At 41.7% G+C, this 19,098-nt stretch overlaps 2 protein-coding genes across 3 annotated transcripts; one reads left to right on the forward strand and one right to left on the reverse strand.

Annotated features, from left to right (window-relative positions):
• Positions 1-674: 674 nt before the first annotated feature.
• sh3glb1a (SH3-domain GRB2-like endophilin B1a) lies at positions 675-11,974 on the forward strand. Its single transcript, XM_056583632.1, has 9 exons — positions 675-895; positions 1,942-2,083; positions 2,909-3,037; positions 4,134-4,267; positions 6,396-6,488; positions 8,228-8,317; positions 8,722-8,822; positions 9,820-10,054; positions 10,263-11,974. Exons 1-9 carry the CDS (start codon positions 833-835, stop codon positions 10,368-10,370), a joined length of 1,095 nt encoding a protein of 364 aa, XP_056439607.1. The 5' UTR covers positions 675-832; the 3' UTR covers positions 10,371-11,974.
• Positions 11,634-18,517, reverse strand: nrros (negative regulator of reactive oxygen species). 2 transcript variants are annotated; one of them, XM_056583626.1, is made up of 3 exons: positions 18,129-18,517; positions 16,434-16,543; positions 11,634-15,832 (listed from the first exon to the last, which is right to left on the reverse strand). In XM_056583626.1, exons 2-3 carry the CDS (start codon positions 16,533-16,535, stop codon positions 13,874-13,876), a joined length of 2,061 nt encoding a protein of 686 aa, XP_056439601.1. In that variant the 5' UTR covers positions 16,536-16,543; positions 18,129-18,517; the 3' UTR covers positions 11,634-13,873. The 2 variants fall into 2 exon arrangements, with proteins under 2 accessions (XP_056439601.1, XP_056439600.1); XM_056583625.1 differs by having other exon boundaries at positions 16,434-16,548.
• Between the last annotated feature and the right edge of the window lie 581 nt (positions 18,518-19,098).

Here is a 19,098-nt window from a genome sequence, read left to right on the forward strand (position 1 = left end):
TAATTGGTGACCGGAATAAAGTTGTAATGTAATCCAGTGTGTAAGAGCATTTAAAATCGACATTGAAATGACCAACATGGTACAAATAGCCTACAATGAAAATAAATCTCTTTACGGGCTCAGCCATTTTTGTTGTCGAGTCGTACGGTCAGCATCACTGAACTCTGTATATTCTCATAATCCCGATTGGGACCGACAAAAGGGGTCTGGAGATTTCCCAACTTGCAACTCGGCTGGTGTACGGGGCATCTCGATCACCCCATTATATCCTGTCCTGTGCAGGGTATCAACGCAGCTTTTGATAGGTCGTCTGAAATATACCAGAAGAAGAAAAGTGAATATGGGCCGATATGCAAGTGACTGAATTAGGGGTAAATATATGCATTTAATTTTGATAATCTGGTTATTATCACGGTATCAGATTATGAGTGGTGTTGCTTCAAACTGCATACTTTCGTCAAATAACCGGAAATTCATATCTACAATATATATATATATATATTTTTTATCATTTATATATATATAGGCCTACATATTTATCCATCGCTGCTCCGTGGTCGGCTGGGCGGGGCTGACTGGTTGGCGGGGCGGGGCTGACAGTATCTCGCTGCTGTTGGAATCAGTGTTGCCAGATTGGGCGGTTTTTAGTCTTTACTTGGGCTGGAAATAGCCAATCCGATCTGGCAACACTGTTCCTCGATCAACAGCTGGGTGGTAGAACTCCTCCCCGGCTGAAAGTGGCTTCAATGACATCGGGTATCGGAATGGCCGTATAATCTCTGCAAATCAACAAGACGTCACCTTTTATTTTTGTACTGTAACAAGGCCTATCATGGATTTCAACGTTAAAAGACTCGCAGCAGATGCCGGAACCTTTTTAAGTCGTGCCGTACAAGTAAGTATGGATTGTGTTTGTTAATTTAATTGGCTAATCATTTTAGCTCCTAGCCCAGCTCGGGCGTTACATGGAGTTAGCATTAGCTTGGTAAAAGTTATACGTCCACTTGTGAATTGTGAATCGGATATTTTCCCCAGCGATCAGGGTAATACCAATAGACTGATATAAACACAATGTACTATAATGTAGCTGTTTGTACCCCACATACACTTTGGCGAGTGAAACAGTTCTCCTAAATACTTGGGAGTCGTAAAGACCACCATTAGCGCTCTGATATGTCTCTTAAAGGTACAGTACTGTGTATGATGAAGTGACGTCCTAAAGAATGGGCTGGCGGAGAACTAATATAATCTCCATTAGTATGTTTTCATTGGTGTTAAATCCCATGAAAATACGGGTCGTTGTGTATTTTAACCTCAGAATGAGCCCTTTATATCTACACAGGGAGCTGGTCCTTTTCCATGAGAAATACGATTGTAAGAAGGGCATTTTATCCCGATGGCTAAGACATGGGGATAGCGATATAATGCATTATAATGATATAGTTCGATGCATATTAAATGCCCCACATGCCATGACGTTATACTATATGTATCCGAGAAGCCTAACTCTCAGGCATCAAGTCAAAACAACCGGCCAGCTGGACTTTCACACAGCTGTTCTAGCTGGACTAGGACACCTATTATACTATAGGTGTCCTAGAAAACGTAACCCTCTCTCAGACGCAGACACCAACATCAGTCACTGCACATATGGAGCTCCACACATCCACATTCTGTGGTGTTATTCTTTAAAACGTACACCAAGAGGCACCTTACCGAATATTATGCCAGAACAGGCCAAGGTGAAGGGGGTATTCAGTTGGTTACAATCTGCAACCACCGCTAATTGCTACTATATTCTGGCCACTGGACCTATTAATGTTTCTATAAAGGCAATACTCAAAGCCTGCTCGCTACCGTCGCCTACTGAGCTTTTAACATGGTCCTCAACATTATTTTATCATCTGTTCATAATTCTGAACTCCATCCCCATTCTCTTAGTTTACAGAGGAGAAACTTGGCCAGGCGGAGAAAACAGAGTTGGATGCACATTTGGAGAACCTTTTGGGACGAGCTGAGTGTACCAGACAATGGACGGAGAGAATCTTGAAGCAGACAGAGGTTTTACTACAGCCAAACCCAAGTATGTAACAACTCTTACTAATGACACACGCCTCACATGACTATAGTTGTTGTTATTATTTAAGTTATGGTCGGGTTGTGTGAAGTAAGTGTATGCTTCAAATCAAGATTTGTTTTATGAACTTTTTCCATTATAGGGCTCAAGACTGTGATCATTTAACATGTGGATGCAAGGTCAGGTTTCTGAAATGGTTGAATTGTTTAAAACGAATGCTTTATCAAAATAACTTTTTAAAAAGCAAAACTGCAATTTAACGCAAGTGCTTTGTGAAGGAAGTCTCAAGCTTTCGGATCCACTCTTAGTCCGAGTGCGACTTTATTTTGGCAGAGCTTGTAAAGACGAGACATCTAACTGATGATGAAACATCCTATTAAAATATATTAATAATAAATAATAAAAAAGTCACTGATGGGTATCGGATTGGTCGATCCCACATTCAAAGGATCAGTGATTGTATCGGCCTACAAAAACCTGATCCTGCATCCCTTACTGCCACCAGTAGAAAATGGTATTCTTGAGCCCTGCATAACTGAATGGAAATCCTGTTATTTCCCTCTTTTGATGAGGGCCATTTGTTTGCCCTGTAATTTTCCAGTAAGAGAAGACTAGGGTGACTGTGGATACTTCACCCTTTTTAGGGGTAGTGACGTTGACTGGGTTTGTGAAGGTTTAATTAAATCACATAAAAGTCACAAATTAATTGAGATAAAGGTTACTGTAGCTCTGTAGAGTTCAATGCTGTCTGCCTGCGTCCCGGGAACGGCGCCCCAGCGTCGTGTCATCATGTGACCACATAATTTAGTTCTCTCCCCTCCCTCCTCTCAGATGTCCGGCTGGAGGAATTTCTGTACGAGAAGCTGGAAAAGAAAGCCCCCACGCGGATGAACAACCACGAGCTACTGGGCCAGTCCATGATCGAGTCTGGGAATGAGTTTAGTCCCGGGACTGCCTACGGTCAGTTGATTTACACAATGTTGTGCCCAATCTATCTGGAGCCAGTGCGAGAGGGTCTTGTCAGTGGGAGTATTCTCTGTAGCAAGTAGTGCTCTTTGTAAATCGTGTCAAGATGAATGTTTGGATTTTATTACGATATTGGATGGCACGAAAAAGTAACGAACATGAGTTAATCTCAACTCTTTGCCCAACCCTATTTGTGAGCGAACCCTCCGTCATATTATTATTTATTATTATTATTATCATATTCTGGCATTCAGGTCATGCCGTCATCCCATTGAAAACCTTTCAGTAGAAGGTAAAATGATTCTTACCTTTTTTCCAAGGTCATAAAGGGCTATTGAGTGTATGCTGCGGATCTGCACGTATGTCCTTTTGTTGCCCAGCAGTTGGTTTATTCAAGTTGAACCAGACTTTTAAATCCATAAAATGTCGCCAAAAAGTCCAATCATGGTTTGTTGGCTAGCCTCCTCCCTGCCATCACAGCTGTTGGTATCAATTTGTTGTATCAATGCATGCAACACTTACAAAAGCGATCCATCAACCTTAAGTCAAGCGTTTACCAAAACATCGAAAGTGTTGCATGCAACACTTACAAAAGCGATCCATCAACCTTAAGTCAAGCGTTTACCAAAACATCGAAAGACGCGTCTATAAATGTGGAGATATTTTATGGATTTCAAAGTTTTTCACATCAGATAAAACCCGCTAGCCAACAGAGGGACATACTTGCAGATCCATAGTTAACCCCCTACATACCTTGTTGCAATCCAGGAAAGGAGGCATAACTGACATTTACCTTTTACCAACGGTTTTAAGTGGGATGAGAGTACAAACAGGATGGAGTATGATGTTACGCCGGTGTGATGGGTCACAAATATCTCGGCATATATATGAATATATGAATATCTGCATTATCAATAGTAACAATGAATTGTTTTTAAAAAGCTGTAATTTAAGATGTAATTTGTTCAACATATGGGGGGTAAAAAACCTTTAATTTATTATGTTATTTTGAAAGTGATAATTCTGATTAATTAAATTGAAACAATTCCCAGCCCTACTTCAGACGGTCTGATCCTTTTGACTCGTACAGGAAACGCTCTGATCAAGTGTGGAGAGACGGAGAAGCAGATTGGCGGCGCTGAGCGCGAGTTCATCCAGAGCTCGGCCATCAACTTCCTGACCCCGTTCAGGAACTTCCTGGAGGGGGACTTCAAGACTATCCTGGTGAGGAGAGGGAGAGGGAGAGAGACATGGTCTACACATAGCGAAAACATATTGAAATTCATGCAAGTCTTTCTCTTGTTTTGCCAGAATCACTGGCCAGACATACTATTCTGCTACCATCAGCAGGAGTTGTACTCCAAGCCCAAACATTGTGGGTTCAAACTATGCACCGATACCAGTACTCGCACCCAGGCCCGATACAGTGCTCGTCTACTCTCCAATCCAGCCAACCGATGCCACCAAAACCATTTTTCATTTGTCCATTATGGTCGTCAAACTAGTAATCTGCAATTTATCACTGTGACTACTGGGAATGCAGGTGGCGTCACGGCCTAGGGTAACCGTTGACGCAGGGAGCTCTGTCTGGGCAGCCGACGCCCACGGCATCCGAGAGAAAGTTGAGCTTTCGGAAACTTATTTTATACTGGTGCGGCGTGGGTGGAAGGGGATTTATTGAACACTCTCATCTGAGGGTTAGGCTTCCCGGACACGTATAGTATATCGCTACTGTGTGAGGCGCACGTCAAATACAACATCCCTCGTTATAACGCTCATACACTGCAAAGGTACTCAAAAGGTATAACAAAGTTGCTGTGGGCCGGGACCACGTTGACAACACAGCCGCACTTTCCTAGAATTCCCAAAATGCTTTTGAAGATCTCAACACATCGGCCTTGCCTAAAGGAAAGAGACGATTTTATCCTGACTGCAAAAATTTTGTGTTGGTCATACTAAAGAATGATTTATTGCTTTTTTAGTGAATAATAAAGAACCTAAGGAACTGAATAAATAGAAAAAATTGCATATTAAATTGCAATCGCAATATTGGTCAAAATAATAGATTATTCGATTATTTCCCCAAATCATTAAGCCCTAAATGGTATTATTAAATACTTGTATCGCTACTCAGTATGGGCAACAAATGCAAGCACTTGTAATTGGTCTGAGAAAAAGCGCAATCAGTGCATCCCTAGTTCAAGGCCCAAACATCTCCCTGTAGCAATCCCTGGGAAAGAAGCCATACCCTACCTGCTCATTCATGATTTAAAACAACATCTACATCAACATCTTACTGATGGCGGGTTGTACTTCCTGCACCCTACATTCTCTCCAGCCCATTCTACCTGCTGAATCATCTTTTATCTTGGTCATAGATGATAAAAAAAATTCTCATGGAAACGGTGAATAGTTTTGGCGGTTTTAAGCTCTTTCGGTTGTGTGCTTCTGTGTTCCCTTGAAAGGAAGTTGGCTTATAAAGCTTTGCTTCATAAGCTCCCCCAGTTATGTCATGTGTCCTGTGATGCCGTGGTCACTTGCCAACGTGAAACTCTTCATTAACTTCTTTCCAAAGTGTCTTCTACAGTGAACATGTGATTCCAGTTACGTTCAATAATGGGTGAATTTATTCCATGCAGGCAGTGCAGCGTGGTAAATGTCTGTCATAAGGATAGTACAGATTGAATTGAATTAATACTACTACTTGGAGAATTTCACAAGGTCATGGAGCTGATATTGCCATGAAACCTACAATGAAAATACTTTACATACTTTGTAATAGGTTGTTAATTGGTATTACTAAGCATTTTATGGTTTTTAAATTCTTGCTGCCTTAAAGATAAATGCTTGTATAAGACCGCCTTTATTTTCAAAGCAAGCGTTGGAATTTTAGTTACTACGGTATATAAGTACCAATGGTTTTTGGTAATTATTTTGTAATTAATTATGATTAAAAATTATTTCTAATTATGGAGAGATGTGTTTCCAACTGTCACAGCACTTTTCATGCGAGATTCGGCAAATCAACATCTTCAGTAGCCTTTGCTTACTGTAAATGGAGTTAGATTAGGATCTTACAGTACTAAAACTCTTGAGTCCTTTCAACATGGTGGAGTATCGACAGCAAAACATCCTATGGCTCATTCAGATGTACAGGCAAGCCCTATAAGCAGCACCCAAACACAATTAGAATTATGTTTGGGTGTAGTGACTTGTCTAGTCTGTATAATGTAGTTCACAATGTTTTTCCACAATGGAAGAGTTATCCTTAAAGAGGGCATTTAATCGTTTTTTCAAAATATGTTTTTAATTTGTAATCGCTTAATTGAGGACCCCTTTGTGTGTATTTCAGAAAGAACGAAAGCTGCTTCAGGTCAAACGTTTGGACCTAGACGCGGCCAAAACAAAGCTGAAGAAAGCCAGGATGACCGACGCTAGAGCTCTGGTACACACGCACACGCACACACACACACCCTTTCTATCCGACCGATATCATGTTCCGGGCAGATAGTGTTTATACATTTTTGTCATGTAACGTAATTTCATTCTAATTAAATTCTAATACAAATACACCATTGAGGCAATATAAGACGGATTAATCAGACTTTAAATATGTGTAAATTGGTGGAAAAATTTAATTTTTTTCATAGCAAAAGTTTGCATTAAAAAAAACAGTACTCGTTAAGAATCAGACCTTGAATTCAAAGTATTTTTTTTTATTTGATTTGTGAATTAAATTAATTCTAAGGATGAATTTGGCCTGCCGTCTTTTTTTATTTTTTGCAGACAACAATCCCTCATCCAGCGCATGTTTCATTCTGAGTGCACAGACAGGAGGGGCTATTCACAGATGGTCCATTGCCATTGTGTGGCTGAGAGAGAGCCAATCAATGTGTTCAATGAAATAAGATTAGCCCATTTTGAAGAAATTGTCAAGGTATGGGAAACCAAACAAAGCGGATGGTGTCGTTCCCTTGTACTGATTAAACAACGAGTGCAATACAACTGTCCAAGTGAAGTCAATGTCTGTGAAAAACGGCATTAGCTTGTTTGCTGGCATGAGCCAATTGATGAAGTAACGCATAAGCTAGATCGCGGTTGATATATCGCACTATTATTGCGTGTCTCCCTGGATGTTGGGGGATTAAGGGCATATCATTGACATGTAACCAAATGTAAAGGAGTCTTACTGAACAATGGTGGAAACATTTTGGATAATGTAGGAACACAACTTGGCAAATTATAAATAAATAGTCGTTAGTAGTTCTTTTCATGTTCCCATGTGACCTTTTTTAAGACTTTAAGACTTTTTTAAGGGATGGTGCCTTTCATTTGTATTAATTTAAAATGTAGGCATGTGGTTATTCTGTGTAGACCTTATTTTTATAGAATTTACAGAACATATTTTGTGATATACATAGTTATCGAGATATAATCTGACCATGTAATGATAGGGTTATACAGACAGATAGTGGCAGGCTTTGCTGTGGTTGGGCAACAGCTGTGACTATTTAACATTTTTGTTGTCATTGTATAAAAAAAAAAAAACCTTGCAATGCAGCAGATGTCAGCAAGAGGAAGTGACAGAGGTGAGTGGGCGGAAAGGGCAGGGGAGGGTGTGTTTTGAACCTTACTTGGACACACACACGTATACACATAATGGCAGCGGTACCAGTGGTGTTAACAGCTGCTAGCTCATACTTCTTGTGTGCGTCATTGACTTGACAAAGAACTGGAATAGTCATATTCATTAGAATAGACAAATGTCGTCTAAGAAGTGTGAAAGCCTGGCCATTGTCCTTGTTCCCCTTCTGCTTCTTAACAGGGCCGTTTTGTGTTTATCACGCCTTGGTCAAGAACATTTCCAATCCCAGGCCTTGCATTGAGTCGTGTTGCTCAATGTGAGGAAGCAGAGCAGGCCTGTGTGTTGTGTTTGAGTCACACTGCATGGCTGTAGCGCATGTGTCTATGCCACAGCTTACTCCACCTCCTCCGTTATTAATAATATCTGGTGTGGGAGGGCAAAATGTACACATGCTAATCAAAACACAAAATTTTTATGTATGTGTATTTATTGTGTGTGTATTTACATAAACTGTGTGTAAATGTACAGTGGCCCAAATCCACTGTTCTTTCAATACAACTCTTCCTGCATCTCTTGTTTCGCTTTGTGGGCGTCGTCAGGCGGAGCAGGAGCTGCGCATGACGCAGAGCGAGTTCGACCGGCAGGCAGAGATCACCCGCCTGCTCTTGGAAGGTGTCAGTAGCACCCACGTACGTTACCCCCCCCCCCCCCCTCCCCCAGCCGGATGGGCTCCTACTCTCTATCCCCCCGTCCCCCATCTACTCTCTAACCCCCCATCCCCTATGTTCTCTCTAACCCCCTGATCACATCTACTATTTCCTTCTTGATCAACGTTCTAGTTCAGATATTTGTTCATAGAGTAGACATCTGCTGTAGAAAAGTTCCATAATGCAGGTTCAAAAGAAGGTCTTATGACTCTAGCTTGGTGGTACTGGAGGTTGTCTGATGAGTAGTACTCTGACCTACACTTTTGCATCGGGTTGCCATTGCAGAACACGCCCATGAGGGGATGAGTGCTCTGTGAAAAGCCACCTGTGCATTGTACTCGCTGATGGCCACTGTTTAAAGACTGCCTATCCTGCTCACATTGCAGGCCCACCACCTGCGCTGTCTGAACGACTTTGTGGAGGCCCAGTCGACGTACTACGCACAGTGTTACCAGTACATGACAGACCTCCAAAAGCAGCTGGGCAGGTGAGACCCTGAACACACACAACCCAGGCAACACACACAACACAAGAGTAGTGGTGGAGGCGGGCATCTGAAAATCTCATTGGGTAAGGATGGGTCTGTATGCATGGCAGTACCTATAATGAACCCGTGTTCATCCCATTGTATGACATGATATAGGCCTATGGGCATGTTATTATATATCCTCCTATAGGGCTTGTACATGATGTTACAGCGCAATTGCCAGCCCAGATTATTTGGACCGCAAATGAGCTCTGTGTGTGTGTGTGTGTGTGTGTGTGTGTGTGTGTGTGTGTGTGTGTGTGTGTGTGTGTGTGTGTGTGTGTGTGTGTGTGTGTGTGTGTGTGTGTGTGTGTGTGTGTGTGTGTGTGTGTGTGTGTGTGTGTGTGTGATTACACACACTGTAACGCAAGCGTTGTACACTTCTTTGGAAAACCGTTCTGCTGTTGGTGCTATGGCGCATTACACGTCGGCTCTTTGACATCTCTGGTATTTCCACAAGGAGACTGTAGTTGGGGTTATCTCAGCCAAAAATGTTTTTCCAACTGTCACAGCACTTTTCATGCGAAATTTTCTTTTCATGCGAAATTCGCTGCCCAAACTCCGTCTGGGCAGCGATTTACTTAAAGGTGATATATTATACCACCAGGTGTGTGTATTAGCCGTTACAAGCTGTTTTGAAAATCGGCCTCTTCTGACATCACAAGTGGGCGTGTCCACCTAGATGTCTGCTTGATAGATCAGTCTACCAGCCTGATCTATAGCAAAAAGTGCTCATCTATCCGTCATACATCTAGGTGGACATGCCCACTTGTGACGTCAGAAGAGGCTGACTTTCACAACGGCTTGGTGGTATAATCCCACTCACACCCAGTGGTGTATATGTCGTCTTTAATACCCGGTCTGAGGGTTGGGCTTCCCGGACATATTTTTGAGATGGATATTGGGCCAGCAAAACACCAACGTAGTTGTAATGTCATGCGTTGATCCTCCCCTCCAGTTTCCCCTCCTCGTTCTCCAACAACAACCAGTCGCTGATGTCCGGCGCCGCCAGCATCTCGGTGCCCACCCTCCCGGTGTCGGGCCCCCTCCCCAGCCCGTCGTCGGGCCGCGCCGGCTCGGCGCTGGCCGGGGGCTTCAATGAGCTGCGGATCAGCAGCGGCAGCCGCAAGGCCCGGGTCCTGTACGACTACGACGCGGCGGGCAGCAGCGAGCTCTCCCTGCTGGCCGACGAGGTGAGGCCTGAGAGGACCGGAGGGAGGGCCCTGGGGCCGATAGTGACGCCCTGGGGATCACCAGTGGTGGTCCGGTAGTAGAGAACAGATTTGAACCTTTGGCAACTTTTGTGCATAGGATGTGGGTGGATTTATTGAAAATGTCGGTTAACCTCTGTGATGCCGTTGTCAGGATCAATAACTATGGAGCTCCTCCTTCTGTTTCCAGGTCATCACCGTGAGCAGTGTCCCCGGCATGGACTCGGACTGGCTGATGGGCGAGCGGGGCAACCAGCAAGGCAAAGTACCCATCACCTACCTGGAGCTGCTCAACTGAGCTTCTCTGGGACTCACTTGGCCATGGACGGACGGGAGAGTCGCAACGCAAGCACATTCTAACCCACCTCTCATGTATCTATGCATAGATATATTTAGATATACAGATATCTATACATGGATATGTGTGTTGCAGGGATGGGGGGTCACACTGTCGCGTCCTTTCACTCAACAATTCAATGGCCGGCCCCGCAACATCCTGTTTTTTGGCAAGTTATCACGAAAACACAAACCGTGTATTGGCAACAGGCCTCCCGGCTTTCCCCTCTTTATCAATAGATGGCCGTATTACAACGAGTGATGGGTTGGGTGAAGGGGGAGAAGTAATGGGCCCGGTTCTGTTTTATGCTACAACAGATTGTTTCTGGATCCTGCCTTTACACATGGTGCATCCTGGATTGAATATGTGCCATTCCTGATACGTGCCTGAATGTTTCCTGAATGCTAAACATTTTTTAACTTTTCTTCATGGTTTACATGCTACAACTCAGCTGGTGACCAAAAATATATATATTTCTTTTTACGGCTAATGGTAACATTTTTGCATATTTTATTCAATATTGATCTCAAAGTGCCCCTTCTGCCAGTAGCATTAAGAGCTCAATCTTTCATGTGCCAACATTTTATATATAACGCTTCTTTGCTGAACAGCTAAATGCCTGACTTTAATTTCATCAGTCTTAAAAAATGCTTATTTTTTGTTCTGTAAAGAGTTTGCAAATGTATTATAAGTATCAGCCAATACTTTTTATGAATTAATTTAAAATGGATAACTTGCAATTTCAGCAATTTTGTTTCCCTTTATTGCGAAAGTGCCTCAAGTGGATCACATGTTATCTTTCATTAAGTTCTGCTTTCGGTGTAATTGATGATAATTCAGTCAATTGCATTGTCTTGACAAAACTCAATGTCTTCAAGGAGTGGAGGTGCCTTTTTTTTTTTACTAACAATGTTATTAAAAAAGTATTACTGGGAGACGAAGAATTAATATTATTTAGCATTTTGTATGTTCGTGTAATTTAAATTATAGAATGCAACTGTTCAAATCCATATTAAGACATGTGGTGCATTAAAGTGTGAATACCAGTATACATCTACCTTGGTTTGACCATGGTTTTTCAGCGGGTAGTTTTAGGAAGAGGCACAGCATGGCCACTAGAGGACACAGTATGCAAATAGCCAGAAAGATAAGACTCCACCTATTGACCTTAGTGGTAAACACAAAGTAGTCCGATATATGCAGTATGTGACAAATAAAGATTTGAAATTAGATTTCTGCTCTTCTGTTGCGGCTGTGTACTACAGACAACATTATTGGTTGGAAGTATGGTATGAATTCTATTGCATTCACAAGTAGCAAGCACAGGCATCTCTTGTGTGTTTGAGCAGCAGCGCCCAGGTTTCAGAGACCTCGCTTCGTGAGTCCAACATAGTTCACAAGGCGATCTACGACCAGCCTCTTGGAACAATGTTCATGAAGGGAAATTAAAAACAGATGAGGCTCTTTGTGAACAGGGTGACACTGGACATTGGTGCCGTACTGGCACTAGAGGAAATACCAGGCATGAAATTGTCTGCTACATTTTAATTTTAAAATAAGACATTTAGTTAAAAATGGATGACTAGCAATAAAACAATATATTGTTTGTTCATTTTGAATGTGCCTCAACTAGATGGCTTTATTTTATCATCAATTTATGCTTCAAGATTTACTAGTCATTTTATGTCAAATGCTTTGGCTTGGCAAGACCTCAAACGTACTGTCTTAACGTATAAGACCTTACATGGGGCTGTATGATTTAAGAGGGACAATTTGAGTTTAATTTGTTGGAAATGTTGTAGCCATCTATCTATATTAGGGAGTGAAATTATCCTGAAATTTCGCTATTGTCTTTCGGCACACTATTCCAAAGAATAACAAAACTTGTTTTTATGGAATGATGGTGTAGTTATGAACAGTTGCCTGAAGTCCTCCAGGTCAAAGCCCAGGCCCAGAGTCAGAGACCTGCTGGTGCAACAGGGAGCTCTAAGGGTTAAAGAGGAAGTGGAATCCTACTGGTTGCCATTTTTTACTTCCTCAGAATGTGCCTATTATGCAGGATCACATGCTGTGAGGCCCCACGCCTTAACTGCCCAAAATACATGTAGAACACAAAACATTATAAATGCTGAATGAAGACACGCACATGCTGACGTCTAAGACAAAACACACATGGGTTCAGTGACAATTATGTTCTCAAAGCGAGCATAGGCAGTCACACTATTCAGGTTAGCCAAACTGGTAGCGCTGCAATTAAAAAAGGCCTCAATGTCTTCCAACACATTTCTTTATTCATTCTTTCTCATATTTTTTTCCTACATCGTTTATATAAAATGTAGACATAGTATTTGCTTAATTTGTGAAATCTTTGTTCCAAGGCATAGATATTTAAGGTTTTTACTATCTGTATAACATAATTATCATCTCATCCACTATTACAATTCATTCTTATCTGGGAAAAGCTCTACTAGTTTGTGTGTGTGTATGTGCACACTTCCTTTTTCACCCGTCCTCTGTCACTTGTTTCACAGAGAACAGAGACATAGTACAGATGAATGTTTTGTGTCACATGTTTAGCTCTGAGTGACTCTTGAGTTGTGTTCTTTATTGTTCAAATTACTAAAATGATAGTCACATTGCCTTGTTATGATCTAATAATGTACTTAAATAATCCATAACAAATAATACTAATCATAGTTCATAGGATCCTAGGTTAATGCTCAACCAACCTTGTCAGTTTGGGTTGGTAGGTTTCTCTGTTCCAACCACTGTGACCCATTGCACTACACCACAGCGGTCTACTGGTTACCTTATGGTTAGAATTGCTACACATGCTCGCACAGGAATCCACCATTTAGCACCTACAAATACCTATAAACCATTCCCTCATATCAAGAGGCCCAAAACATCACATCACTTACAAACCAAAACTACTTTTGTCAGTTCGATTTGGATTTGGTGGCCAATCAGAAGGCTGCTGTTTAAGTGTGTGTGTGTGTGTGTGTGTGTGTGTGTGTGTGTGTGTGTGTGTGTGTGTGTGTGTGTGTGTGTGTGTGTGTGTGTGTGTGTGTGTGTGTGTGTGGCTGCATGGACTCGAAAGAGGCGCTCCACACCAGCATGCACACATGGAATTTCAAGAACAGGGTGAATTTGAGTTGCATCTGTGTCTCACGGGTTAGAGAGGAAACCACAGACCCCTCCCTCGCCGAGAAACACTGGGCAGTTGCTGCCGATCTCAGCAAAACAGGAAATTTCTTGTTTCCTCTGCTGCCTTTATACATGCTTGCATCATACTACTTCTGCATATGGACACACACGCAAACCAAAATACAAATTTGTTTTGAACAGCCTTAAGGCTACAACACATGTTTCTGAGAAGGCCCATTGCACCTTTTATTGTTTATCTAAACCACAACCCTTTCTTAGGTCTGACAAATGCTTACTTTGTAGTTCAAAGAGTGTTGTCAGTAAGATGTAGGCTTCAAACTTTTCTTTTTAACAGTTTTCTGTAACAGAAGGGGCCTAAAGGTCAGGAGGCAAACAGTCGGAATGCCAACAAAAAGCAGAAAGCCAGAGAGAACAAGCAGAAGATACCAGAAAACGGACTCCCTGCTTGAGTCCCCACACAAGATGGACAGGACTCCTGCTCTGTATGTTATCTTCGCCTCATCCTGACATAATATTTCTGTCTTGTCCACCATATTGACCGTAAAAGTAGTTTCAAACATCCTGTACCATTCCATTTGGCAGCAGTTAAACGGGTTTCCGGCCAGGAAAACTGTCCTGAGTTTGGGTGCCAATAGTGCAGCGTCACCTGGAGAAATGGTGGATAAGTTATTTTCACTTGCATCCAGCATCTGAAGGTCCAGATTTAAAAGTGACATAGGAAGTTGTGTGAGGGAGTTTCTTGAGATATTTAAATACCTCAGGCTGTGAAAGGGGGAAAAGTCCACAGATTTCATGTCTGTTTTCCCCAAGCCCATGTGCTGCAGCGTCCCAGTGAGGGCCCTGAGAGCCCCGGTCTCCACGCGGAGCCCCGGGTTGTCCGACAAATCCAGGTGCGTGAGGCGCATCCCAGCGAACAAAGAGGGTGGCATCCCTTGGATGCCGCATCCTCTAAGGTACAGTTGTCTTAAAGAGGCCATGTTTCTCCATACTACGCAATCAGAGGGACTGCCCTCATCCTCGCCTCTTGTCTCCGACGGACAAATGCCCATACTATTGTAGCTTAGATCCACCGACCTCAGGCTTTCTACTGAGGAAAATAGTCCAGAGGGAAGCGACCTAAGGGAATTGAGGCTCATGTTAAGGTAGGTCAGATTTCCAAGAGCTGCCAGTGTGCCCTTCTCAGCCATGACCTCGCTTAGCCTGTTGTTGCTGACATCGAGCTCATACAGGCTGCCAGAGAACCCCTCTGATGTCAGGTTCAAGGTCTTCAGGCAGTTTGTTTGCATCTGAAGCCTAGTGAGAGATTGCATTTGGCTGATGAAGCCTTGGGGAAGGTGCTCCACTTGGTTGTTTCTCAGGTCCAGGATTTCCACAGAGGAGACGTCACCATGGAGACTGTCGTCCCATAGCTGAGCCGTCACATTACTTGCATTACCATTCAGGTTGTAGAACTGGATGCTTGTAGTCCAGTTTTCACCAGTGGCATCATCCACCAGGCCCCCATAAAAGCGGACAGTGTTTTGGGACAAGTAGAGGTTACGAAGGCGACTCTGGCTCGGCAAGAAAGGGAAGAAAAGCAGCTTATTGTCTGTGAGGTCAAGGGTCTCCAAGTGGAAGGTTTCTTTGAGCTCTTGTTGGGCGACAAACCACTCAATGAAATTGTGGCTGGCATTTAGGACTACCAGCTGGGTCATGTGGAAGTCGACCAGGCAGGGTAGGTAGTTGAAAGCAAGGTTGAGCCTCTGGAGCTTCGGATTGCCAGAAAAGGCCCCATCTATCTCAAACAACACGTTGTTATGCAGGTCAAGTTCTCTTAACTGGTGCAGGCCCTCAAACGAGCTTTCATCCAATCGCTGCATAAGGTTCCGTGAGAGATTCAGGTATTGCAATGAGGTCAGGTTCTGGAGGAGGTGGAAGACCATGTCGTCCTCGAGCCCGTTCTGGGACAGATCCAGAACTCGTAGCTGCGGCAGCTGGAGTAGTGCATGGCTAGTGTCTTGGTACCCGACGTGAAGCTCGTTCTCTGCTAGATTAAGGATCTGTAAGGGGTGTAAGCCTCCAAATGCATTGGCTTCCATCTTCTCCAGGTGATTCCCTGCTAAGCTTAACGTATGTAAGGAGGAGTAGTGGAGAAGAGAACTGTTGAGTAGTGTCTGAATATGATTGTGGTTAAGCTGAAGCTCTTCTGTGTTGCACGGCGGGCCGACAGGGACGTATGATAGTCTGCCATTGTTGCACAGTGCCATTCTTTGGATCTAAGGAGAAAACAGAACAGAAGTATTGGTTTACAATGTATGTCATGTGTGTTGTGTAAGGGTGAAGGGTTTTGTATTATAAGAAAATACACCATGTATTGCTGTTTGTTTTATCTTATTATCTTTAAAATATACTAGTGTATTCATAGAATAGAATATATTGCATGGTAATATGTTTATTTTATTATATATCTATATGTCTGACACCTTATAGATAATATATTTTTTTGGTATTACTATATTGTTGATCAAGTGGAATTTATGGTAATAAATTGGTTAAAGCTTTTTTGAATAGATAAACCCCCCGATTCAAAGCAATAAGGGAAGTTCAGAGAGTTCACAAAGTTCACCAAGTTGATTGACCCTGACTGTCAACCAACTTTGTAAACGCGATTCGAGAATAGCAAAGGTTCATAGGGACCCGTTCTTTGCCCAGTTGAAGGTCCAATAATGGTACGTGAAGCTCTTTGAGACAGTTATTGTAAAAAAGGTCCAGACAAATGTAGACCTCAGTATTATAATGATTATCATTTAAGTTATACATTGCATGATACAGTAAACAGTTTCACAGGAGAGTTGTTCCAGCAGAGAAAATCCTCACCATTCGACACGGATTTGGCTGAGGGTGACTGAGGGATGGAACCAGGACACCCCAGATGGCAAGGAGCATGAGGAAGGATGAAGGGAGTGTGCGGACTGGCATTTTTACATCTTCTCTGTGGAGTAGAGGACAAAATGAGCCGCCTAAATTCACAACCATTTTTAAATGGGCACAACATGTTATGTGCATGAAACACGTGCTTAAGCATGGTTAAAGACAGTACATCAGTTAAGTCATAGGATGGGCTTGTTCGGAGGAGGATTGAGTTGAAATACAGAATGTAGGGACTAAAAGTTTATTCATATTTTTGGATAGGTTGCTTAAGAATGTATGTTTGGTGAGAATAATAATATTTTTTCAATTTATTAATAATAATTTAAAGAGTAAAATAATGAATAGGAGAACAAAGCTTATGCACATAATTTACAAGGAAAGGATCCAGAAAAGGAATGCAGGGATAACAAAGAGTGCAATGGGTGCCATAATTGCTGATCTTAACTCGGTTACTTAAAGTTCTCAGGAAGGATTTGTTAAGTTGATATCATTTAAACTAGGTAAACATTATTGGTAGAATCTATAACCTGTTATAACCATTGTGCTCGATGTCATGAATGTCATAAATCAACATGCGTCAATGGTTTTGTTTGAAGTTTCTTCAACTTTCTACTTAATTTTATTTAGAAAGCGCCTTTAAAAACCAAACAAGATGTGTAGCCAAATGTGTTGATGTTACTATCACAATGTAATGTTTACATCATGTTTTCGCATTATTGATCAAGATATTCAGGTAAATAAAGCAATAAAGAAAAAAAAAAGAAAAAAATTAACTGAAGGATTCAGAAAATGTGCTTTGATGATATTTGTACACTAATTTCATTTTTTATTAAAATGAACCACCTGGTGATAGAAAGGATTAGGATAGAACAGTTCCAAGATCCTTAGAAGTTCTACAATCCAGAATCAAAATCACAATGATCTGAATCTAAAGTTGCTCATATCTTCTCATACAACTATGGATAACACTTTACAAAAAAGGGTAAATTAAATATCCATTAATAAACACTAGTCAATGCAATAATAGGCATAATTATACAACATTAGAATAGTAATTGTCATTGTTAGGTCTTTGTATTGTAGTTCACTTCTTATTAGTTAATTACTCTTGTGGCACTGGTGCACACTCTCCAATAGGACACCATGAAATAATGTATTAATTAATACATTATGTGTGATCGTGAACAGCATTACCTTAGTTAACGTCCCCATGAGTAAACAACACTGTATGACTACTAGGCCATTAGTGAACTGTTAATCAACTGTTAGTTAATGCTTACCACTGCATTAAATATGAATACGTAATGCTTTAGCGTACCCTTATTGTAACTAAGGGTACATTGGAAATGTTACCCTACTTTGTATTAAAACCATGGACTGTATGGGAACTCCAAAAGTAAGGCATATGATATTGTCTTTCAAATAATGCTCCTGCTAATATATGTGTAACAAATATATAAGGACTATATTTGTTGCAAGGAACAATATAATTATCTTAAAAGTGCATACTAAGTGCATGCTTATACTCATGTTACATTCCATTCAATCATATAATTTGGCTACATTTCACTTCTACTGCTATTAGCATATTGATTATATGCTACCTGCATATTTGTATTTTATAAGGTAATATTTACTTACGCAGATAGTTATGTGTTGGTCTCCCAAGCCACTGGTGGTTGATCTTCTGACCATAACGTGTGTCGGTCAAGCATGGATACGCGTTTATTCTTAATGGAAGCCCTCTGACCTCGGAATGGATGCTTTCTTCAGAAGTCGCGGAATCAGACAAGTAAAAAGAAACAAAGTTCCCCTAAGATTTCTCAAGAATAAATTAGCACATGTTGCTGATGACATTTCAACCACTGTAACCAGAGATCCAAACTAAACTTTCATTACACCCTCGATGCAAACATACTAGGAAGCATCAGTTAGAACGACAATGCAAACACAACCACGAGCTACTAGTTCCCCACCACAAAACCCAGTAGGAACGCCCTTCGCACTATTTCACTTGCTTCTGCTCGTGATCAGCCGAGCTGCTAGAGGAAACCACTTAGAGCTCACGCCCTTCCGTATCATGACTTTTCTTGTTACCGTCACACACACACACACACACACACACACACACACACACACACACACACACACACACACACACACACACACACACACACACACACACACACGCACATGTTTTGTTGAGTGCTTTAATGCCTGTCACTGAATCGTGTATATTTCTGTCCTATTTATACATCTTTGATCATTCTCTATGATTGCACCCGAGCACACACCTTTAAGTTGTATTGAAAAAACTGTATACAAAAAAACAAAGATCAGAGTACAAAGAAACATTTGATCTCACAACCATAGAGAAATTACTTTTATTTATATCTGGCATGAATGAACATCTTATTTTGAAGGGGTCAAACAATAAGGTTGAGAAGGAGGGGGGTCTTTCTGTCGTTCAGTGTTCGTCCTTCCACTGTCAGATGTCCTTAGACTTTCCCAATCTCTTTATTCCCCTTACCTGTGCATCCTTGATAATCTTCCAAACTGCACCTCATTCCCCGATCAGTCTCTCCCATATATTCATGTTCACTTCCTTTGT

The sequence above is a fragment of the Gadus chalcogrammus genome, chromosome 23 (genome assembly GCF_026213295.1).
Source record: "Gadus chalcogrammus isolate NIFS_2021 chromosome 23, NIFS_Gcha_1.0, whole genome shotgun sequence".
Lineage (NCBI taxonomy): Eukaryota > Metazoa > Chordata > Actinopteri > Gadiformes > Gadidae > Gadus > Gadus chalcogrammus.